Here is a 23339-nt window from a genome sequence, read left to right as displayed (position 1 = left end):
GTGACAGTAACAGGCAGAGGGCCATAAGCTGACATGGAGCTCAGCCTGGGCCCTAGGGAGGTGGGAGAGGCAAAGACAGTCTTAGAAGTGTACCTCCCTGGTGGCTGCAAATGTCTGATTGCTCCTTGTCCTCGCCACCTTGAGTCCCTCCACATGCCGGGCTGGCTGTTAGAGGTCTGAAGCCTGGGCCTGCTCTCACGTTTGCCTGGACTCACTGCAGTTTGCACAGGAGGACGTGAGGTTCCAAAAGGGAAGTAGCTCCTGGCTTTAGGGCAGAGAGTCATCTTTTACTCAGTCTTTGGTTTCATTCATTTACTTGCTAAAAAAATTTTTATTCTAACTTCCATGTTTATTTGTTGAACTGTTTGTGATGTTTGTTTATCTGTGGGGCACTCCCCGTGTTCATGGCTCATGTTAGTTTCCCATGACAGCTCTAACAGGGACCCCCGGCTGAGCAGCTCCTGTGACAGATGTTGATTGTCCCTCAGTTTTGGAGACCAGCAGTCTGAGGTCAAGGTGTTAGCGGGGCTGGTTTCTTTTGAGACCACTCCCAGGCCTGTAAATGGCATCTTCCCCTCAGTGTGAGCTTGTGTCCTGAAAACCTCCTCTTACAAGGACAGTAGTCATGTTGGGTTAGGGTCCACCCTGAAGACCTCCTGTTAGTAACTGCCTCTGTAACGACCCAGCCTCCACCTGGGGTGGAGACAGCCCTGGCTTCCATAACCAGCTGGGGCCGCTCCCTGCCTCTCAATACAGCCACTTTCTGGGTTAGGTCTGGGGTTAGGACTCCCGTATTCACACTGTTGGTAGGTTAGGCACAATTCAGCCCTGGGCGTTGCTGTCTTAAGGTTTCGATGGCCTTGATATTTCCTTCCCTCAGCTGGGCCTCCTTGCCCCTTAGCTGGGAGGTCCTGAGTTACTGGTACCTCTCAGCTACCAATAAGTCCTGAGACAAAATTTCTGTTTTGCAGAGATGGGACCCCCTCACCACCACCCTGGCCACCGCATGCCTCATCCTGGGATCAATGAGCACCCACCCTGGGCTGGGCCTCAGCACCCTGACTTTGGCCCTCCCCCCCATGGCTTCAATGGGCAGCCCCCCCACATGCGAAGACAGGGCCCTCCCCATATCAACCATGACGACCCCAGCCTGGTCCCCAATGTGCCCTACTTCGATCTCCCTGCTGGGTTGATGGCCCCCCTCGTGAAGGTAAGACTTCGGGAGCCCTGGGCTGCCTTAGGTGGCAGCACCTGCTGTGTGGGCCCCTCTGCTTACCCGCCTGAAAATGGAGCACCGGGAGCATGTTTTCCAGAAGGCTGCTAGGCTCCCTTCCCAGGCCCGTCCTTCCCCTTTCCCACTCCTGCCTCGAAGAGGCGTGTGCCCGTGCTCCTGAGCAAGGCGACATCTACTCACTTCCTTCCCTTCCCTCTGCAAGGGGGCTTTGCAGCCACAGAGAACCATCCGGGCTATGTGTGAGGTGTGGGTCCTCCACTCTTGCCTCTTAGTCCCTGTCCTCAGAAGCCACCTGTCCAGGGGCTGATGCCATAGGGATTTCTCAGGAGACACCTCTGCAAGCTGTCCTGGCGGGAGGGGTGGCTGGAGCGCAAGCTGAGGCACTGTGAGGAAGAGCCGGGCTGGGGCTCAGGCACAGCAGACATGGCTGCGAAGCGCTCAGCTGGGGGCGCTGCCAGGCTCTCTCCAGAAATTCCCAGAAGCTGGGATTGGAGCATAAAGCGGGTGACACACGGAGCACGGCTTGGACAGGGTGGAGAGGAGCTGGCTGCAAGCCCGTTGGGAGCAGAGGGTAGCAGTCCACAGGTGGAGCACTTGGGGTCCAGATGTCTGGACAAACAGTGGTTTTGCATCATCTGAGGTGGCGGCCACATCACCTGAGTGACTTTTCTGAGGCAAGATCCCTGTGGCTGAGCCCTCTGAGGGCAGGGTTTCCCGGGACTGGGTGAGGCCCTCTGTGCTGCTGTCACTCCCCTGCCGTGCCCTGGGTGGCCTGGAGAGGGATTTGTGGACATGAGCCACAGCACTGTCCTCCCTACAGCTGGAAGACCACGAGTACAAGCCTCTGGACCCTAAAGACATCCGCCTTCCGCCCCCCATGCCACCCAGCGAGAGGCTGCTGGCCGCCGTGGAGGCCTTTTACAGCCCTCCCTCCCACGACAGGCCCAGGAACAGGTACAGGCCCCGGAGAAGGGGCAGCGGGACAGGTGCTGGGGGGGATCCTGAGAGACAGACAGGGAGCCTCTGTCCCCACCTCCTGGCCTGTCTTCCCCCTGAGTGTATTGCATTTGAGGAACAGACTGAGAGCCAGGTCTTCTGTTCAGGTAAGAAGATATGGCAGTCTGCTTTTTTTTTGGGGGGGGGGGGGTGTTGGGGATGAAGCCCAGGCCTTGCACATGCCCTGCCACAGAATCTACTCTGGTTGTATGTGGCCATCTCTAAGGAGAAGAGCACCATCCTGAGTGAGATTGTCACCGGTGTGGCACAGACTTGATGGCCCTCCACAAAGGGCTTCTTGAATCCATTCATTAGAATGGAAGTTCTCTCAGGTGTGACCTGGCTCGCCCCTGCGGGCAGACTGTCCCTGTGCAGTCACCATTCCATGCCCTGGTGGCCTCAGGCCCAGTCTTAGGGAGCTGGATAGCCTCGTCTCTGGTCACAGCACCCACAGGCTCCTGTGCCTCCTGCAGGGAGGCCGCAGGGTGGAGGGGCGTGGGGCTGGGTCCAGCCAGGCTCAGGCCAAGCTTCCTGGTGGGGAAAGGGCAGCCCTGTTGGAATATCTGAGGTGCTTTGTACAGCACGCTCATGGGGGTGTCTTGGGAATGAGGTGGGTAGGGCTGCACCTTCCAGGGCTCCCTGGGGCAGGGGTCATCCAGATGACATTTTCATAAGTCGACTGAGGGAGGGGCGTCTGCAGTCACACGGGAAATGCCATGTCTTACAGCGAAGGCTGGGAGCAGAATGGCCTCTATGAGTTCTTCCGAGCAAAAATGCGGGCGCGGCGGCGGAAAGGCCAGGAGAAGAGGAACAGGTGAGCCCAGATGGCCGTGGGTCTGCCTGTCCTGCCACCTGTTTGACATGTGTTCGTGCGCCCCTGTCAGCATGCCTCCCTGGCCACAGGTGGTCACCAGTGAGCAGAGTGGACCCGGGTCTTCTGTGATCAGCAGTGGGATTGGGGAACAGCACTCGCTGGGTTCGAGGCTACGGACTCTTGGGTCTCACAGGAACTGGGGTCCTAGGCAGGCCAGGGCTCCTGGGGCTCCACTCATCAGTCCTCTCCCCACAGCGGCCCCTCCAGGTCTCGGAGCAGATCCAAAAGCCGAGGGCGCTCTTCTTCACGCTCCAACTCGAGGTCCTCCAAGTCGTCAGGCTCCTACTCAAGGTCCAGGTCGCGCTCCTGCTCACGCTCCTACTCCCGCTCCAGATCCAGGTAGGCCTCGGCAGCTGCAGCACACGAGCCCCTCCATGCGGGCACGCTCGGGTGCCCACACCCGAGTCCCTGTAGCCTCTGACCCAGGGTGCTGTCCTCCACAGGAGCCGCAGCAGGTCTCGCTCCTCAAGAAGCCGCTCGCGGTCCAGGTCACGCTCCAGGTCCAAGTCATATTCCCCAGGAAGGAGGCGCCGGTCAAGATCCAGGAGCCCCACCCCGCCGTAAGATCTCTGTCCTCACTGGGCCCTGCAGGGAGCACTGGGAGCCTCTGGTATTTTGCTGTCATGGTGTAATCATTTGTCATTAGAAGACAGACAGGTGTCACAGGTGCTGACCCAGTGGCAGCAGCACCTCTGCTCTGCCCACCCCACAGCCACACACTTGATGAGGCTTGCATAGTAGGTGGACTCTATTTCTGACCACTTCAGAGGCTTGGTGTGGCCTTGTGCCTTTGATGCTAAGCAGGGACAGGGTCATCATCTGAGGGAACCCCTTTATCAGGCAGATGAAGAGGATGAAGAACAGTAGAGACACGGAATATGTATGTGTCTACCTTGTGATGGCAAGCAGTTACCTGAGCGACAAACTGTATATTCTAATATTTGTCATTCCGATAAATTTGTCTATTTTTTGAAAAATGTAACCTGTCTTAATTTTAGTTCTTCGGCTGGTCTGGGTTCTAACTCAGCGCCTCCTATACCTGACTCGAGGCTCGGAGAAGAGAACAAAGGCCATCAGATGCTGGTGAAGATGGGTAAGTGTCCTCAGACCCCAACCCTTGGCCACTTGGGGATCTAGGAGGTGACGGGGTTTTCTTGTCCTCTTTGTATGGGGAGAGAGGAGTCACAGGAAGTTGGGGATTACTGCTAGGACTTCTGAAGTGGCCAGCCAGCCGGGCTGGTGCTGGGTCTTCTTTGTTAGCTCCTTGTTCTGTGTAAATACTGCCTGCTCTTGTGTCACTCACCTCCCCGAAGGCAACCTCCCTTTTGACAACCCCACCACCACCACCTGCGTGGGCTCTGAACATGTATGTGTCCCCCTCTCTCAGGCTGGAGTGGCTCTGGCGGTCTTGGTGTGAAAGAGCAGGGGATCCAGGACCCCATCAAGGGCGGGGACGTCCGGGATAAGTGGGACCAGTACAAGGGTGTGGGCGTGGCCCTGGACGACCCCTACGAGAACTACCGTCGGAATAAGAGCTACTCCTTCATCGCCCGCATGAAGGCCAGGGACGAGTGTAAGTAGGAGCCCAGGGCCGGGAGCGCGCCGGTGGCTGGCGGCGCTGGCTGGCGGGACCTTCCTGGCTTGCTGGCAGTGGAAGATCGTAGTGACAGCTCGGTTCTCACGCAGTCTCCACGTTTGGGGCACGCAAGGAAGAGAAGGAAGACTAACACGGGCCTAGTGAGGAGAGCCATGCACTGGCGTGGGAAGGGCTCAGGCGCCGCCTGCACACCCCGGGAGGAGGTGCCACAACACCACGGCCGTGAGCGCGTTTCCCTTTACAGCGAAGCAAGAAACCCAAGACCCTCCAGTCCCTGAATGAGAATTCTTCACACCTGACAGAGTGGATGCTGCGCGCCTTCCCTGAGTCAGACCTAAGCCCCTTCCACAAGCAGCAGTGTGGAGGGCAGGCCAGGCACCAGCAGGGGGCAGCTAGGGCAGCACCCACCCGCTGCCCTTGTAGTGGCGAGCGAAGGCCAGGTGCTGTCACTGCTCACAGTTTAAAACAGGAAAAGCAAAACCTCCTGGATTAGCAGAGTTCACCAGGGTTTTCATTTTGATTCCGATTGATTTAGGTTTAGAAAAAAGTATTGATCTAAGACGCTCCCCAATAAGATCATTTTAAACCCCTCTCCTCTGAGGTGTCCCGGCCCCTAGTTCAGTTATTTTAGTTGTGTATGTTGGTTTTTCTTCCTCAAATGTTAGCCATTTGCTATTATCTGGAGAAAGAAAAGGTTAAAGCAAACGACCTAAGGTGTCCTCAGGTCAGCAATGACGCCCTGGGGGCATCTGTAGCCCCTCTGCTTGTGGTTGTCAATTAGGGGAACCCAACACCAGCACTTGCGTGCGAGGACCCATTTAGATTGAGTGTGGAGTGCCACCTCCCAACTGGTACCTCCTACTCTGTCATTTCATTTGCATACCCCCAGCCCACCCCCAAAGGGAGGTGGGGCCAGGAGGAGTGTCACCTCTGCCAGAAGCTGCCTGGATCCCCCACACCTGGATCCATCGGCAGCTTGGTGCGGTGCCGTTTATTTGTAAAGAAGTACTTTTGAAAAATTCTTTTCAGTAAGATGCAGAGTTTCTCCCACAATTTTTCATGCCCACGTGGTAAATATCTGATTTTGTTCTAGATTTCCCGTAGCTGTGACTTGTTCAAATGTGTCTGATTCTGGATAAAACAAACTCGTGCTGTTAACGATTTCTTGTGGATTTTACTGTTTTGCCTTCAAATAAAGCCTTTTTTTAAAGACCTCTTCCTCTGTGTACAAGTGAGAAGCGTGGGTGGAGTGAGGGGTGTGTTCTGGACGAGGCCCGGTAGAGCGGGGGCCTTGGCGTCTTGTGAGGAGTTGTTCTCGTGTCCTTGTTAGTGAACAGCAGTCCCGCGCCATCGGTTCCGTCTGCCTTGTGCCCACCAGGAAGCCAGCACCTGGCCTGTGCTGCGTCCCCACTGTCCTGCATCATGTCCTCATGCTGACGGGCAATTTCCTCAGCAGCGTGCTGAGCAGGTCTCTGAGCAGGGATTCGCCTCCAGTGAATCCCGAGCCTTTACCCCAACACTGTGCCCCCCACGGATGTCACCTGGAAACTGGTGTGCGTGTGTTCCCAACTCAAGCCTCACCTGGTACTTACAGCTCCTCCTGCACCTCCCGCAAAGCGTCCTCCATGGTGAGCGGTGTGGGCCTGTGGCACCTGATATACTGTTGGGTAGGAGACAGATGGGGACACCATCAGCACTGCCACCCCAAAACGCACCTAGAGGCTGCTGGGTGCTGGGAAGAGACGCAGCCATGGCGCCCACCCCCAACAGGGTCTTACAGGGCTGGTGAGGGAGGCCAGGTGGTTGGTCCTGGCACACAGGAGCGCCGGGCGCTGTGCAGACCGGGAGGTGCCGCAGGCTCTGGGCTGGAGAGGGAAGGGCAGCCTCAGAGCAGTCAAGGAGGAGGACCTGGATGCCACGTTTAGGACACGGTCGGCAGGAGCTGTGGCGGACTGACACAGGTGACGTGGCCAGGTCGCCTCAGCTGAGGGCTGGCTAATGCACGGCCAGCAGAGAGTGAGTTAAAGGGGCCCCAAGGGTGCCCTCAGCAAGGTCCAGAATGAGCGCAGGTCAGATGACCTGTTTACTTCCATGGATAACGGCAAGGGGGCGGATGGCCTGCAGAGCAGCGTTTCTCAGAGTGGGTCCCCAGCCAGCTGGCTGCCTGCATCACAGGGCACTGGGGAGACACACCCATCCTGCCCTGAGTGGGCCCAGCAGCTGCTCTCACCCTGCAGGCATTCTGCTGCTCAGGTTAAGAACAGGCTCTAGAGAGACACTTAAGAAAAAAGACACGGGACCATCTTGGTGTGTAGGCTTCAGTGCAGAGCAAGTGCTCAGCACGCGCCAGACACTGGGCTCCACCAGCACCAACAAGTAGATTAAGAAGTGAACTTAAAAGGGGGATAAAATGTGCAACTTTAACATGACAATTGGAGATCTGAACACTGGGTCTTCCATGATACAGAGCAAATCCAGTTTTAGGGTTAGTGGCATTATGACTGTTTTAAAAAATTTTTTTTGGAAACAATGTGCTGAAATATTTTGTATATAGAATGAATGAAAAATAGAACAGCACATACAGGATGACACTGTTTCTTTAAATACTTATAATAGTTCACACTTTGCACAGAAAAAAATGGAAGTCTATCACGTTGGCAATAGTTATCTTTGAGATTATGGAGGATGGTAAATTAATACCTCAATAGAATTTTATTTTTTTTTTAATTCTGTTTAGTGGCAGTTGGACACATGCCTTTATTTTATTTATTGTTATGCGGTGCTGAGGATCCAACCCGGCCTCCACATGCCAGGCAAGCGCTCTGCCGCTGAGCCAGCCGCAGCCCCCTAATGGAATTTTAATCAAACGAGCTCATATATTCTGGTTATCAGAAGGAAATTAAGCTTTTCAAGAGGAAAAAGGGAGGTGAGGGCGTCTCTCGAGCTGCAGCCCAAGGGACTGTGGAGGAAGTCCGGTGCCTTCAGTAACCACCTTGGGCAGCACTCAGGGTCTGGGAAGAGGGCAGGGCCCCACAGGGCAAGTCCCCTTTGGTCTGAGGCCACACAGCCCCATTAGGGCTGGCCGTAAGACTCAGGCTCATTCCCCCACACTGTATAATACATAGCTCATCACAGGACAAGGAGAGGTGACAGTAGCAGAAGGTGACAGCCCAACCACATCCCTGCAGCAGGGGGCTACGCACCAGAACCTGAGGGACAGGTTCCCACGGGTATGTGGTGGGCCCTGGCCCCACCCACTCCGCCCCGTCTCTCTGCCATCACCTCTTTGGCTTCCTCCAGGGAGTGGTAGTGGAACGAGTCCCCTTCCATGGACCTCAGGAGGGAGAGGTGCAGGTGGCGGCTGGCGGCGATGAACTGCTGTGTCAGGTTCAGCTGCTGCTTCAGCATGTCGTTGAGCGCCAGCACCGCAGGGCTGTAGGCTGTCAGGACTGCACCCCCTCGTTCCTCAGCGGCTCTCCAGGGACCCCAGCCCTGCAGCCCCTACACTTGGCACTGTGGGGCTGCTCCTGGAGAGACCACTGCCTACTCCATTCTGTTACACTGTGACAGTGTGTGTGGATGTTACACTTAAAGTTTATTAATACGACAAAAAAATATTAAGAGCTAGTCTCTCTGTTGCCCAGTCTGGGCTCAAACTCCTGTGCTCACCTGATGCTCCTGCCTCAGCCTCCTGAGTGGCTGGGACCAAGGTGTGTGCCACTGTGCCTAGCTAAAAACACATTTTTTGAAAATATAAATAAAATTTTTAAATTAAAAAATTGGGGCTAAGGCTGGGGCTGGGGCTCAGTGGTAGAGCACTTGCCTAGCACGTGTGAGGCCCTGGGTTCAATTCTCAGACCTGCATATAAATAAGTAAAATAAAGGACCATTGACAACTAAAAAATATTTTTTAAAAAATTGGGGCTGGGTTTGTAGCTCAGGTAGGACACTTGCTTAGCAAGTACAAGGCCCTGGGTTCCACCCCCAGCACCACAAAACAAAAAAACTGACATTTAACTAAAAATATTAAATCTGATAAAAAACAAAAATTCTGCTGTTTATTTAGTATTAAGACTGCTGAGCAGTGGCCACGCCTGGAACGCCAGCAGCTCGGGAGGCTGGGGCAGGAGGACAGCAAACTCAAAGCCAGCCTCAGAACTCAGTCAGACCCTGTCTCTAAATAAAATATTTACAAAAGGGCTGGGGATGTGGCTCAGTGGTCCAGTGCCCCTGGGTTCAATCCTTGTACCAAAAATATACGTGTGTGTGTGTGTGTGTGTGTGTGTGTGTGTAAGATCTCTGTGGCAGGTCTGAACTGGAAGGTGGCTTCTGGGGCACCTTCCTCACCTCCAGGTGGCTAGCACTCTTCCCAGACCACAAGGACTCCTCAGTCTCAGCCCAGGACGCAAAGGCCATGTCCTGCTGCTGTGACTCAGCACTGGCCGGTGTCTTTAGGGGATAAAACTAAATATGTGCAAAAAGCTCAAACAGAATTCAAATAAAAGCATCTGCTGGGGCAGAAGGGGTGAGCGGGGGGATTATTGAGGGCGGGTGTTTTGATGGCACTGGGGATGGCACCCGGGGCCGCGCACATGCTGGGCCAGTGTTCCTCCCCTGAGCCGCACCCCAGCACAGTGAATTGCCTTTAGGCCGCCTGTTGGACATGGGTGTCCTTTTGCAGGTGACAGAAGGTTCACAGACACCCTCAGGGATCCTACTAACCACTGAAATAATTCCACCCGTGGATTCTTGAACCCAGCATTAAAGAAGTGAAACACCTCCAAGAGATGCGCCCGCTCCCCAGGAAGGACCCCAACCAGGCTCCCCAGGAAGGACCCCAACCAGGCTCCCCAGGAAGGACCGCCACCGCCAACCAGGCTCCTACCTTCTATGGCATCGGCACTGACGACGTGGCTGGCAATGGGCACTGGGTCGACATAGGAACTCCCGAGGGCAGGCCCAATGGCCGCCATCCCGGCCGCTGTCCCAAGCACAAAGAGGAAAGGGGTGAGTGACGAGGCCTGGGATTGCAACATTCTTGTCCCCAAGTAAGAACTGAAGTGTAGCCCACGCACCCGTCCTCCTCTATCTGAACACGATGGCCACGTGCTTGCTTCTAGAATCTTTCTCTTTAAGTTTTTCCCAAAGCTTTTTCGGTGGTTCAACAAAGGAGCCACCGGTTGACGTGACCACTGCAGCTCATAGTGGCTGGAGGTGTCCATCATGCCAACCTGTCTTCCACCAGGTGGTCTAGTGACTCAAGAATGTGTGCCCTGGACGCTGCCCAGCCAGCTTCCCAGAGACCGCCTTTCCTCTCCCCTCTCGCCCTCAGGCCCAGCCCAGCAAAACAGTCCCCTGACTCTTCATAGCAGCATCTCAATGGCCACAAGTATGGACAGAAATGCCCCCCACTGGCTATGTTATCAGACACTGGCTCGTGGACACGGCGGGGACACAAAGGTTCCTGAGTCCCGGACCCTGGGTTTACAACATGTTTTCATGACTCAGAAGACTGAGGCAGGAAGACTGCAAGTTCAAGGCCAGCCTCAGCCACTTAGACCCTGTCAAAAAAACAGAAGGACTGGGGCGCAGCTCAGGGATGAGCCAGTCTAAACGGTCATCTAGATCAGGAAAGGAAGCAGAGTACTAAAAGGAAGCGAGGGGCCTTTCCACAGGAAGAGCCAGCCTGAAAGCGGGATGACAGAAGCCCTGGAAAGTCACACTGGGTGAGGAGCAGCATCCCTTCCTGACCTTGTAAAGCACAGAGTAGAAACAGTGAGAGCAGGAGCGGGCCAGCCACGAGGGTGCAGCCGAGAGCTGGGAGCACAGGAGTTCAGAGCAGCTAACCCTGAGCCGGCGCCCGGAGGCCCTCGGGGCTGGAGGCAGACGAGGGACACAGGCTGGTGGCCCCCCTTCCTCACCGGGGCTTCCCCATTCCCTGGATTGGGCGTCCTGGGTGCTGGAGGATGCTGAGCAGCACCCTGGCCTCCGCCCAGCAGATCCCGGAGCACTGTGTCCCCCAGTCCCAGCACCAGAACTGCCTCTAGTGTCAGAACCGCCTGGTTAGGAAGGGCTGCGTGGTGTCTGGTTCTGGAACGTTCCTGTACGCCTCAGAGCTGGGGAGACACTGGAGACCCCCAGGGCAGCTGCCCCTCATCTAGGAAAGGGGAGCGGGTGCCAAGCCCCCACCTGGAAGCCAGCTAATGACAAGAGCCAGATCCCAGCAACCCGGCTCTCCACGTGCTTCCCAGGAAGCCAGAGGTCACTCCGCAGCACCTGTCCTGGCCACCCAGGTCCCCAGAGGCCGCCACACTCACCGTTGGTCCACTGGTAGGTGAAGGCCGGGTCCAGGGTCTGCACGGCCGTTTCCCTCACGGTGACCCTCTCCACGCCCCGGCCGCCCTTCTTCCTAGCCCTGGGTGGTTTGGGGGGGTCTGTCCTCAGACTCCTCCAGCATTCCGACACCGTGGCCAGCGTTCCGTCCAGAGCTGCCTCGGAAGGAGCCGTTGGCTCGGAGGCCGGGGGACTCGGCGGGCTTTCAAAATCTTCCGAATAAGCCCAGCCCACGCTGTCCTCTGTGGGCGTCTCCGATGACGGCTTGGCGCTGGACACACTGTCCTGCTGGGCGGCAGAGGCCAGGCTGGCACTCAGACGCTCTGAGACCTCACTTTCAGTGGGGAGGCCCTCGTCCCCAACCACAGAGGTGGCCTTTCCCTGAAATGCTGAGCTCCTGGGCAGGGCATGGCTCGGTGTGCCCGGTGCGGCAGGTGTCTTGTCGGGGCGGCTCCTGCCTGGCACTCTCGCCCTCTGAGTGGCACCTTCCTAAAACCAAGGATGGCAGAAGTCACTGGAAAATGAGTCTTCTAAGGATACCACATCTGCGTGAGCAGGACACCTCAGCCGTCCCCCTGGAGTTGGGGGGGTGTCGAGGATGGAACCCTTGCCCAGGGGATGCCGAGGATGGAACCCAGGGCCTCGGCATGCTGAGCAAGACCATGAAGTGCACCCCACCCCAGGACCCCAGAGATGTTTAGCGCAGGGTTTTCTAAAGGGTGAGAGTCACAAGCCTCATGACGTGGGACATGTTCAGGCGGCACACATGTGAAACGTTAATGGCATCCTACGTATCATGGAGATGTGCTTTTGATAGTGCAGGTGGTTACACGAAAGTCACCAGGACCAGGACACACGTGGCTGCCTCAGCCTGGATGTGACTCTGGGGTGCTCCGAGGGGGGTGGCTGGGATCACCTGCTCACCTGCTGGGCTTGTTATCGCCAACACCAGAGTCCCTGGACTGCGATGACCTGACACCTGGGGCCAGAATGTTCTGTGCTCTCCAAGACTCTGAGTACATCCCAGGATCCACCCCCAGCTCCCCAATCCTAGCCACCAAAGTGTCCCCAGGTGTGCCAACGTGCCGCACGCAGGACCACTGGCCTAAACAAAACCTTCCATCCAGACTTTCTACAATCTAGAAGGACCATGGCTGGGGGCTGTGGCTCAGTGGTAGAGCAATCATCGAGCAATCCTGAGGCCCTGGGTTCCCTCCCCAGCACCACAAAAAACTAAAAAAATAAAATAAATAAATAAAATAAAATAACTCCAATGTACTTACTTTCTGTTCCAAGTCTGATCTCTCACTGACGGCCGGAGACAGATCATCAAGGGATAAAATATTGATTCTAAAATCTGTAATTTAAAAATTAGTAAGGCATATACGGGGTAAAAATGGGAGTTCATAACCCACTTGAATCAATCTGTGAAATATGGTATATTAAGAACTATGTAATGTTTTGAACAACCAACAATAAAAAAAAAAAAAATTTAGTAAGGCAGCGTTGACTCCTTCATTTACTCCACAAATGCTTAGGAAGACATTCTGTCCCTGACCTCGATTCGCAGCACAGGGTCAGCAGCTTTTCTCTAAGGGGTTACAGGAGAAATACGTTCAGTTTTGGGGGTACAGCTGTGACTGCAGTTGGCCCTCTGTATCTGTGGGTTCTGCAGCTTGGAGTCCAAGGAAGTCAGATCAACGTATCTGGGGGATGCATTTATCCTGCACATGAACTTTTTTCTTGTTATTAATCCTAAAACAATACAGTTGCTGGGCGCAGTGGCCCACACCTGTAACCCAGAGGCTCAGAAGGCTGAGGCAGGAGGATCATGAGTTCAAAGCCAGCCTCAGCAACTTAGCAAAGCCCTAAGCAATTCAGCAAGACCCTGTCTCCAAATAAAAAATAGAAAGGGGGCTGGCGCTGGGGCTGGGGCTGAGTGGCAGAGCACTTGCCTAGCATGTGTGAGGCCCTGGGGTCAATCCTCAGCACCACGTAAAAATAAACAAACAAAATAAAGACATTCTGTCCATCCACAACTACAACAGAAAAATTAAAACCTGGCTCAGTAGCTAAGCGCCCCTGGGTTCAATCCCTTACACCCCCCCCCAAAAAAAAATGAAAGAAAACAATGTACTGTATCAAGTATTGCATAGCATTTACACTGTACAGGACCAAGTCCTCCCGAGGTGGCTCAGTGTGCAGGAGGATGTGCGGAGGTTCCTCCCATCCCTCTGACAGAAGGGACTGGAATATCTGTAGGGTCCTGAACCAACCCTCTGCAGGTACCAAGGGACAACTCTACTCAGCCAGAAGAGTGTGAAAGCAGTCACAGATTATGTGTCACCTAAGGGCGTGGATCCTTCTGATAAACTTTTGTCTACAGAAACAGACAACGGGCTTCCAGGCCCCCAGTCTAGACAGAGCAGATGACGTAAGGCACCTCAGGGAACTGGTGACAAAAATGCCGCGGTGTGAGGGCTGGACAGCAAGGGGCAGCCTGGCAGTGGAGGGAGGGCCCTCAGGCCCAGGTGAGATGTGGCCCCGAGTGCCTAAGTTCTCACCTGACAGCCAGTGAAAGGCCCAGGGAGACGTAGAGGGCAGGGGCTTGGCCACAGCCCAGGGCAAAGGCCCTGGCTTCAGCCCAGGGGCGGCAACCCTCCTGACTCCCCCAGCAACGCCACTCAGGTGGGTACAAAGACCTGCGTCACCATGTTTTAGGAGACAAAGCCTGTGAACTAAGACCTCCTGGTGGTCAGGGGCAAAGGCAGCATCGGGTGTCTGAGACTTGCACTCTGGGACAGCAGTGGCACTGGGTGCCCATATGGTCACCGCAGCCAACTCTCACAGGCACCGCTGTGAGGCAGCACCAGCCGAAGGGCTTCACGTGGACCACTTCACTGATGCCCCGTTTTACAGACGAGGAGACTGAGGCCCAAATAGCCTGAGATGGCACAGCTTGCTGGAGGGGAGGCTGGTCATCCACCCCTGGCATGCTGGACTCCAAACGTGGACTCACCGTCCCCCACTATGTCCCTCAAGGCTGCAGCTGAAGGACAGAAGGAGACACTTGGCCACCAGGGGAGACCACCACCAAAGGGAAAGAGCAGAATGACAGATGGCAGGAGGTAGGAACCCAGGGCCTGGCACCAGTGCCGGCTCTCTCCACCAGCTTAGGCCCACCTTCTCATCTGTGAAGGTGACATGGGACAAGCTGAGGACCCCACTTACTATCCAGCCCCTCGTGCTGGATTCCTCATGTGTACGACTAAGGATCAGAGTCAGGAACGTATATGCCAAGTGGCATCTGGCAGGAGGGGCCCTGCAGGGGCTCCAGGGAGTTTCCTCACATCCATGATACTTCAGTGAACGTGTCCCCAAAACCCTGTGTTGGCGCCTAATGCCCAATGCAGCAGTGTTGAGACCTGGTACTCAAGATGCAATCAGGTCCTAGCGACTCCGCCTCATCGATGTCTGTAGCTCAGGAGTAGATTCATTATAAAAGTGAGTTCCGACCCTCTTTTTATTTTTTTGGTCCTGGGGATTGAGCCCAGGGGCACTTACCACTGAGCTACATCCTCAGCCCTTTTTAAATTTTTGAGACAGGGCATAAGTTGCTGAGGCTGGCCTCAAACTTTCAATCCTCCTGCCTCAGCCTTCCAAGTGGCTGGGGTTATAATGTGCACCACAGCTGCCACCCCCTCTTGCTTGCTGGATCTCAGCTTCCCTTGGCCTTCCACCTTGGGATGCTGCAGAAAGAAGCAGCAAGACACCAGGCAGCCCCTGTATCTTGGACTTCCAGCCTCCAGAACCATAAGCCGGATGAACCTCCATTCTCTATGAATTACCCAGTCTGTGATCCTCTATTACAGCAGAAGAAAACTAAGACACACAGCCTTGAACACACCTGCTTTTCTGTGGCTGGGCAGGGCCACTTGGAAGGGACAGACCCTTGTTGGGGAGGCTTCACCACTCACCCTAGCAGATCTTTGCTTGCCGAGTCATGGGACTTTAACTTACCCACCACTTATTTATTTATTTATTTATTTTTTGAGACAGGCCCTACTAAGTTGCCCTGGCTGGCCTTGAACTCCCAAACTCAAGCCAGCCTCCTGCCTCAACCTCCTGCCTCAGCCTCCTAGATGGCTGGAAGCACAGGCCTGACTTGCCCATAAATCTTGGACTGACTCCACTTATGGCCGTGCTGGTCCCTGGAGGGCAGGGAATATGTTTGCTTGTTTGTTCTGTCCTTGCCAACATGACACCTGGCACCCTCTGCCACACATCGGGCACTTATGAGACAATTACTTAACTTTGATTTGGTGATAAAGCATCTCAGAGGGAAAAAATAAATGTTGACTTCAAAGCTTTTTTCCTCCTCTTCTGCTCTTAAGTATTAAAAATAATGTTGAATAATGTTGAAGTAACAAAAATGTTTACTTTGACTACTTAGAAATTTATTTTCTTTTCTGAATTTAAAAAGGAGGCAGGGGTGCATGTCTGTAATCCCAGTGACTTGGGAGGCTGAGGCAGGAGGATCACAGGTTTGAGTCCAGCCTCAGCAAGACCCTGTCTCAAAAACATACAAAGGGCTGGAGGGCCGCAGCTCAATGACAAAAGAACTGAGCTGCCTTTTCGATGTTTGTGCCTCTAGAAGGGTTCCCCCAAGTTACTGCTTCATAATTGGGCAGGGTTATTGGGATGGGAAGGGCTGGACATCTGTGCACCCTCTAAATCTCTGTTGAAGACTTGAGCTCTGCTGCAATGGTCCAGCTGTCCCTCGGAAGTGTGGAGACTGGCTCTAAGACTCCTGCGGAAACCAAAATCTGGCTGATCAAGTCCCTTATAGAAAAGGGCCCAGTATTTGCTCAGAACTCAAACACATGCTCGCATATACTTTAAACTGTCTCCAAAGCACTGGGAGTGCTAACACACTGTGGATGCCCTGTAAACAATGTTATGATCTACTGTATAAGGACAGGGGGAAAAGTCTCTGCATATTCAGTATAGAGGTCAGTTTTTTCCCAAATAAATATTTCTGACCTGCGAAGTCTAAGGGGTATTGAGGGGTCAGGTGTATGTGGAGGTGAGGTCCTTGGCAGGTAATGGGGTTTGGAGAAGGTCAGGAGAATAGAACCCCCGAAGTGGGATTGGTGTCCTTATGAGGGCAGGAAAAGACCAGAGAACTCGCTCTGCCCACCACATGAGGGCCCAGCAAGAAGGGGCCATCCCTACACCCCGAGGCGCCCCTCGCGCTGAGCCGGTCCAGGCTGGGACCCTGACCCCTCAGTGCGACCTCTTGTTGCTCAGTCACAGTCTGCTATTCCGACCCAGCTGCCCCACAGACCACGGCTGGGCTCGGAGGGTTGTTTAAACAGACTTGGTTCAAGCGGGGAGGAGCCGGAAAGTCGCGGTGGGCGGGGCTCAGTCCCTGGCCCCGCCCTGGGGGGTGGGGGGCTCCGTAGAGCCGGGGTTAGGGGTTACCGTTCAGGCTGCCGTCGGAGGCTTCGGGGTCCGAGGCTTCCCGGGGCCCGGGCTCGCTCCTCCCGCTGCTCCCGGAGGAAGACGCGAGCTGGACGTGACCCATCGCTGAAGACTTTGATCTTGAAACCGCGTCGGGGATGGAAATGGAGGAGGCGGGGGAGGCTGTGTCGTGGGAGGCTGTGTCACGAGCCGCCAGAGTCTGCGGGGAGCAGGTTCCCGACCGAGTACTGCGGAGGGCCCGGCGCGCTGACCCCCGGCGCGCTGACCGCGTGCTGGACAGGCCCAGGGTCTGGGAAGGCCCTGAGCTGGAGAGCTCCGTCCTGGACAGAGGGGCTCGGGGCGGGGCAGGGATCTGACCCTACTCTGGTGAAAGAAAAGACACGAAATTAGCAAACTCATGATAAATTAACTCCTTCTATGCCACAAGGGTGAGCTGGTGGGAGCGACACCAGGACTTCAGCAATTCAGCGTTGACCTGTGCGTCCTCCCCCTCTCCTCACAGCCCAGTCAAGGCCCATTGAGACGAGGAAACAGGGATTAGAGAATGTGCCACAGGCAATCAAAAAGGTCACTTCGCTTTCAAATACATACTGTTAATCACTCTTGCTCTTTTTTTATTTTTATTTTTTTTTATTTTGGGACAGAGTCTCACTGTGTTGCCAGGCTGGCCTTGAATCCCCAGTAGCTGGGACTACAGGCATGTGCCACCATATCCAGCACACACATTTTCTAAACTAAGGTTCTTCCAGCCCCAAGAGTAGGTAGTCTCTGACAGCCCAGGACGCCAAAAGCACCCAAACGAGCGTGCAGATCCTCCTCGCTGAAGCACACCTTTCTACCACATCTCGCCACCTGGCAGTGTTGGCCAAGACCTGAAGGAATGCCACACCCACACAGGGCCAATGGGGGCTAAGAGGGTGCAGGTCCTCAAAAACATTTAAACAGAATTAGTGTATGGCCCAGCAATCCCCTCCCAGGTGTGCCAGTGGAAACAGGGACTCAGACACGGCCATGCACATGTTCACAGCAGTACCGTTCTCGACAGCCCAAAGCTGGAAACAACCCAGGAGTCATTCAACAGACACAAGGGTAAAGACACTGGTCCCTCTCAACAGTGGAATTCTCCCCCTCGGTGCTAGGGATGAACTCGGGGCACTGCACCCTAAGCCACATCCCCAGCAATTTTTATTCTGTTTAAATGTTTTTGAGACAGGATCTCACTAAGTTGCTTAGGGTCTCAATAAATTGTCGAGGCTGGCCTCAAACTTGTGATCCTCCTGCCTCAGCCTCCTGAATACCTGGGATTACAGGTGTGCGCCACGCCTAGCTCCCACCCGTCTTTTAGCTTTAGATCTAACCTTTTTGTCTACTCAGGTTTCTGCGCAGTTATCTGTTTCAATCATGCTTGTGCAATAAAATCTCCATAAAACCCCAACGGACAGGGTGCAGAGAACTTGCAGAAAGCTGAACACACGGAGGCCAACAGGAAGCTGAGCAAGAACTCGTCCACAGGCACCCCAACTCCACCTTCAGGACCCTTCCCGACCTCACCCTGGGTATCTATTTATTTGTATCCTTTAAAATACCCTTTGCAGGAGCTGTGGCTCAGTGGTAGAGCACTTGCCTTGTGCAAGGCCCTGGGGTCCATCCCCAGCACTGAAGGAAGGGAGGGAGGAAGGGAAAGAGAGGGGGAAAGAAAATGTTCTTTATAATAAACCAGTAATGTGTTTTCCCGAGTTCTGTGAGCCACTGTAGCAAGTTAAGCACAAAGAAGGGGCTCTGGGAACCCAAATTTGTGGAAGTTCTAGAGGCACAAAGTTGTCGCTGATGTCTGAAGTGGGAGACAGTCTGGGGTGCAGAGCTCCTCACCCTGTGCAACCTGCCGCAACCTCCAGGTAAAACTGAACAGAACCAGAAGACAGCCCCGGGGTCTGCTGCAGAGGGGCTGCCTGGCGGCTGGCACACAGCAGCCTCCACACCTCTTGGGGGTCACAGAAGCGACCGAGGGCTGGGTGCAGCTCAGTGGTACTGCACGTGCTGAGCATGCCTGAGGCCCTGGCTCCAACCCCAGAAATGCAAAAAAAGAGAAAGAGAGCAAGGCGGTCTGTGCCGTGGGAGGGCAGGAGGAGAAACGGAGTTTGATTTCCTCCACGTCCTCAGAGAACTGGTTACTGCTGCTGTTTGATGAGGGGCACAGGGTGAAAGCTGCCTGCAGCACAGCGGCACACGCCTGCGGACCCAAGCACCCGGGAGGCTGAGGCAGGACAACCGCCTGAGCCCAGGAGTTCAAGGCCAGCTGGGCAACACAGCAAGATGTCTCCAAAACAAAACCAAATAACCCAAAGTGCCGGGGTGTACACCAGGCACAGACGCTGTGTCGCGAACACAGCGCAAAGTGTCCCAAGTGCCACCCCGCACCACGCAGGCCCTCAACAGATACTTGTGATTGGCCAAAACCCTACCCTTTCTCATCAAGCTCTTCTCTCAAATAGCTTCTGGTGACATCACTATAAAAGTCATGCTATGACATCATGGTGGCAGTGACAAAGATGGGACTCAAACAAACAAATGGAAACCTCACCGCCGGTGGTTTCACGCGCTCCTTCTCACTGACGGTAGTGCTGGTGAACCTCTGATTCGGGCTTCTTTCTTTTTCTCTAGAAGATTCCATCAAGCTTCCTAGCAATTCTTTCATTTCCTCTTCATCGCTGTCTGGGGAATCAAATTTTCTAGCAGGTTCTTTCTGTCTGGGTGTTTGAAGATTCCTCTCCTTCCCAGCCTGGGCCTCGGGGGCCGCGCTACCCACAGGTGGCTGTTTCTTCTTCAGGAACCTACTGGCCTGCCCACTCTGCACACTGCTCTTGGGGAGGGGGGCTTCACGGGCTTGTTTCTGGAAAGTTCTGTGGGTGTGCGGCGAGGCAGGGCCCGAGGTGGCTCCCGGGGCGGATCTGTCCACGCTCTCGGCAAGACCGTCCTCCAGGAGCCGCGAGTCAGACTCCGTGTCAGACCAGCTCGTGGGCGCGCTCTGCCGACTCCGGATCTTGGTTTCCAGCTGGGCCAGCTTCATGAGCGCGGCGCTGGCTCGGATCTTGGAGGCGGTGGCGAGGGGTCTGCCCAGGGTCAGCCGGGCCCCACTGCCCAGGACAGCACTGTCTTGCAGGTTTAAGTGTTTCTCACCGATAGTTTGGTTTCTTTTTAGAAATCTGCTTTGACCGGAGGCTGCTTGGGTAAAACTTCTACTGACTTTCAAGTTTCTGATGTCTTCCATCCTTGAATCTTCTAAGGAGATGTCACTGAGGTCACTAAAAACACGGTGAGCAGGTGGGCTGGTTCTTCTTAAGAAAGCCATTCTAGGAGGAAAGACAGACCGCGGCTTGTAAGAACACCTCCCGTTTGTATCGTGTGTCCCTGGCCACAGAGCACACGGCCTGCTGAGGACTGGGTATGGTCTGTTCCCCACGAAACTAAGTTGAAATAGACCGCCACTGTGGTGGCGTTGGGAGCAGGGGAATAGGTCAGCGAGAGGGATTACATGGGGTGGGGGGCAGCTCTGTGCTACAGCACTTGCCTGGCATGTGAAGGGCTCTAGTTCCATCCCCAGCACCATACACACACACACACACACACACACACACACACACACATGGACATACGCATGCACGCATGCACACATTCATGCTGCTCCGGCAGGACTAGGTTCATCCCCTTGGACGTGGGTGGTGACAGAAAGAGCCCTACCCCTCATGCTTTGTCTCTTCTCCATGTACTCATTCCCTTCTGTTTTGTACCTTCTTATAAAGTACCACAGGCCCTCATACAGGCAGCTGCCCAGTCTTGGATTCCCAGCCCCTGAACTGTGAGCTAAAAAAATTTCTTTCCTCTACAGATTTTCCAGGCTCAGGTATTTTGTTATAGCAACAGAAAACAGATGAATGCACCACCCACTGCTCTGCAGTCCATTCAGTCTCCTGTTCAAGCTCACCAGTTTTCAACCACGGGGGCTCCACTTTGGTGACTGTATCTAATCCTAACTACCTCTGAACATCATAGTTGGAGACTAAGTCTCAATATTCAAAATACCTCACAATGGAGATTAAATTTCAACACATGAACTACTGGGGTACCCACTTGAACCACATCAAACCATAGCTGTTTGTATCTGCTGCCCCGTTAGCAAGGAACTTGCAACAGCAATCAAAATGAAAAGCACATGGGCGCTGTGACCTGCCAAGTCCACACATGGGAACGTACCTACAGTGGTGCTCTCCCAGCACAGAGATGCCCATTCAAGGAGACTGGCCACAGTGTTTGCATTCACCAAACCCAAACCCATCCACAGAGACCTGGTGAGGCCCAGTAAATAGCACACAGACCACAGAATACAGGAGGCGAAGAGAGACGAGGCACAGGAGCATGCCTCCTAGCCACAGGGACACTTCACAAGGACATGTGGTGTTAACTTTCACTAAAAAATGTTTCTTGATTCACCTTGACACCTGAAGAGGTCTTTTCTCCCATGCCTGTCTACTTAGAAATTGATCTTATTTGACTGCCAGATTAAATACTGGACACCTAGTTAAAGTGGAATTTCAAGTAATTAGTTAATATTTTTTTTAAAAAAAGAATGACATAGGGCAGGGGATGTGGCTCAAGTGGTAGCGCGCTCGCCTGGCATGCATGAGGCACTGGGTTCAATTCTCAGCACCACATAGGAATAAAATAAAGATATTATGTCCACCTAAAATTTGTGTGTGTGTGTATATATATATATATATATATATATATATATATATTAAAAAAATGACATAGCCATTCTTATGGTGACATACACCTATAATCTCAGCAACTCTGAAGGCTGAGGAAGGACCATCTCAAGTTCAAGTCTAACCCAGTCAACTCAATAAGATTCTGTCTTAAAATAAAAAAAAATAATAATGGCAGCAAAATAGAATAGACATTATGATTGCTGTATGTATATAGGTGACTCTATGACCAGTGTGTTTCTGCAATCTGTACAATCAGAAAAATGAGAAATTATACTCCAATTGTTTCAAATGTATGAATTGCCAAGATCATTGTAATGTCATGTGTAGTTAATAAAAAAAAAATTTTTAAATAATTCTGGGAATGTAGCTTAATGGTAGAGTACATGCCTACCTTTGCCAAGAACTTGAGTTTTATCCCCAACACTAGGGGAAAAAAGACCCAAATATTTTTATACTAACTATTATCTGAAATTGGAATTTAAGTGTGTACCCTGTATTATTGTTTGCTAAATCCGGTATGCTCATATCTTCTACACCTTTAAATAATTCGCACAAGCATTTTCTGTATAGCAAAAAAGTGTTTAACCCAGCCCTTAAGATTTTGTACAAGATGCCAAGCATGATGGCACATGCCTGTAATCCCACTGATTCAGGAGGACAAGACAGGAGGATTGCAAGTTTGAGGTCAGCCTTGGTGACTTAGTGAGATCCTGTCTCAAAATAAAAAGGATTGGGGGTATAGCTCAGTAGCAAAACATCTGTGGGCTCAATCCCCAGTTCCAGGAAAAAAAAAAAAGTCTGGGAAAACTAAGGTCACCCTGCTTCAAAAAAATTAAAAGGGGGGGCTGGGGATGTGGCTCAAGCGGTAGCCCAATCGCCTGGTGTGCGTGTGGCCAGGGTTCGATCCTCAGCACCACATACCCTCAAAGATGTTGTGTCCGCCGAGAACAAAAAAAAAAATAAATATTAAAAAAAAAAATTAAAAGGGGAGCCGGGTGTGATGGCACATGACTATAAACCCAACAACTTCGGAGGCTGAGGCAGGAGAATCGCGAGTTCCAGGCCATCCTCAGCAATTTAGCGAGGCCCTAAGCATCTTAGGGAGGCCCTAAGCAGCTTAGTGAGACGACCCTGTCTCAAAATAAAAAAAATTTAAAAGGGCTGAGGATGTAGCTCAGGGGTGAAGCGCCTTTGGGTTCAATCTCCAGTACTGGGGTGGGGGGCTATATACAGAGACAAAACCAATAAGAAATGCTGATGAGGCTGTAAAGAAACCTGAATCTTCGTAGTCTGGTGGTGGTGGTGGGTTATAAACGGTGCAGCCATCACTTTGGAAAAGTTTGGCATTTCTTCTGGGGGGTTAAACATGGAGTCACCATAAGATCCTGCAGTTCCACTCCCATGCAAATAAATGGTCGTAAGAATTATTTGCAAGAGAGAGAAAATGGGAAGAAGCCCAATGCCCTCTCATGAGCAAGTGAAGGCCGGCCCGTGGCCCATGCAGAGTGAACACTCCTCGGCACCAGGAACAAGTGCCGCCCGAGGCCCGCGCCTCGCCCGAGGAAAGCCGGTCAGCAGCTGCCGGGGGTGAACGCCGGGGTGGACCGCCAAGGCCGGGGCGACTGGCACAGCACGTGAACGTGCCTCGTAAAGTTGTGACAACAAATGAACTAAACTTGGAAACACCGACGCCTCGGCCTATCCGCTCTTCCCTGCCTCGCGGCCACTCGCATCGGACCCCGCACAGGGCTCCGGACCCAGGGCAGCCGCGCGCGGGGCTACCATCCCGCCGCAGGCCCAGCCCAGCCGCGGATCGCGCCCCATCTCCTCGCAGACCCCCTCGCCAGCCGGGCGCCCACCCGTCGCCGTCCGCCCAGCCCCGCAGACCTACTTCCACGCCGGTTTATCGGTGGAAACCGGCGCCAAGATCCCGCCCGGCCGTCCGGCCCCAGGGTACCGTTGCCCTGGCAACCGCGCCGGGCTGAAGAGACTACACTTCCCACAGGCCACCGCGCTCCCGCGAGCAGGGTGGCCCCGGGTCACAATCGCGGGGCA

At 53.8% G+C, this 23339-nt stretch overlaps 2 protein-coding genes across 6 annotated transcripts in view; one reads left to right on the top strand and one right to left on the bottom strand.

Annotated features, from left to right (window-relative positions):
- The window catches only part of CHERP (calcium homeostasis endoplasmic reticulum protein), a 19849-nt gene extending 13936 nt beyond the window's left edge, over positions 1-5913 (top strand). For both annotated transcript variants that reach the window (XM_081287846.1, XM_081287845.1), the window contains exons 11-18: positions 972-1210; positions 2055-2188; positions 2958-3044; positions 3300-3443; positions 3548-3664; positions 4103-4197; positions 4492-4677; positions 4791-5913. In XM_081287846.1, the coding sequence (XP_081143972.1) occupies positions 972-1210; positions 2055-2188; positions 2958-3044; positions 3300-3443; positions 3548-3664; positions 4103-4197; positions 4492-4677; positions 4791-4831 (1043 nt within the window). In that variant the 3' untranslated portion in view covers positions 4832-5913. The remainder of the gene's footprint in view (positions 1-971; positions 1211-2054; positions 2189-2957; positions 3045-3299; positions 3444-3547; positions 3665-4102; positions 4198-4491; positions 4678-4790) is intronic.
- The window catches only part of LOC308645606 (uncharacterized protein C19orf44), a 25555-nt gene extending 2244 nt beyond the window's left edge, over positions 1-23311 (bottom strand). Inside the window, exons 1-9 of one of the 4 annotated variants that reach the window (XM_081287847.1) lie at positions 23176-23300; positions 19100-19868; positions 16519-16876; positions 12318-12391; positions 11019-11523; positions 9587-9682; positions 7984-8150; positions 6283-6361; positions 6035-6173 (exon numbers count right to left, since the gene is read on the bottom strand). In XM_081287847.1, coding sequence (XP_081143973.1) covers positions 6290-6361; positions 7984-8150; positions 9587-9682; positions 11019-11523; positions 12318-12391; positions 16519-16876; positions 19100-19867 — 2040 coding nt within the window. In that variant the 5' untranslated portion in view covers position 19868; positions 23176-23300 and the 3' untranslated portion in view covers positions 6035-6173; positions 6283-6289. Of the gene's footprint in view, positions 1-6034; positions 6362-7983; positions 8151-9586; positions 9683-11018; positions 11524-12317; positions 12392-16518; positions 16877-19099; positions 19869-23171 lie in introns of those variants that run through there. The other 3 variants (XM_081287848.1, XM_081287850.1, XM_081287849.1) reach the window with 3 other exon arrangements.
- Positions 23312-23339: the final 28 nt, after the last annotated feature.

This window comes from Spermophilus citellus (assembly GCF_964194105.1).
Source record: "Spermophilus citellus genome assembly, chromosome: 3".
NCBI classification, from domain to species: Eukaryota; Metazoa; Chordata; class Mammalia; order Rodentia; family Sciuridae; genus Spermophilus; species Spermophilus citellus.
This window is presented reverse-complemented; position numbering and strand designations above follow the sequence as displayed.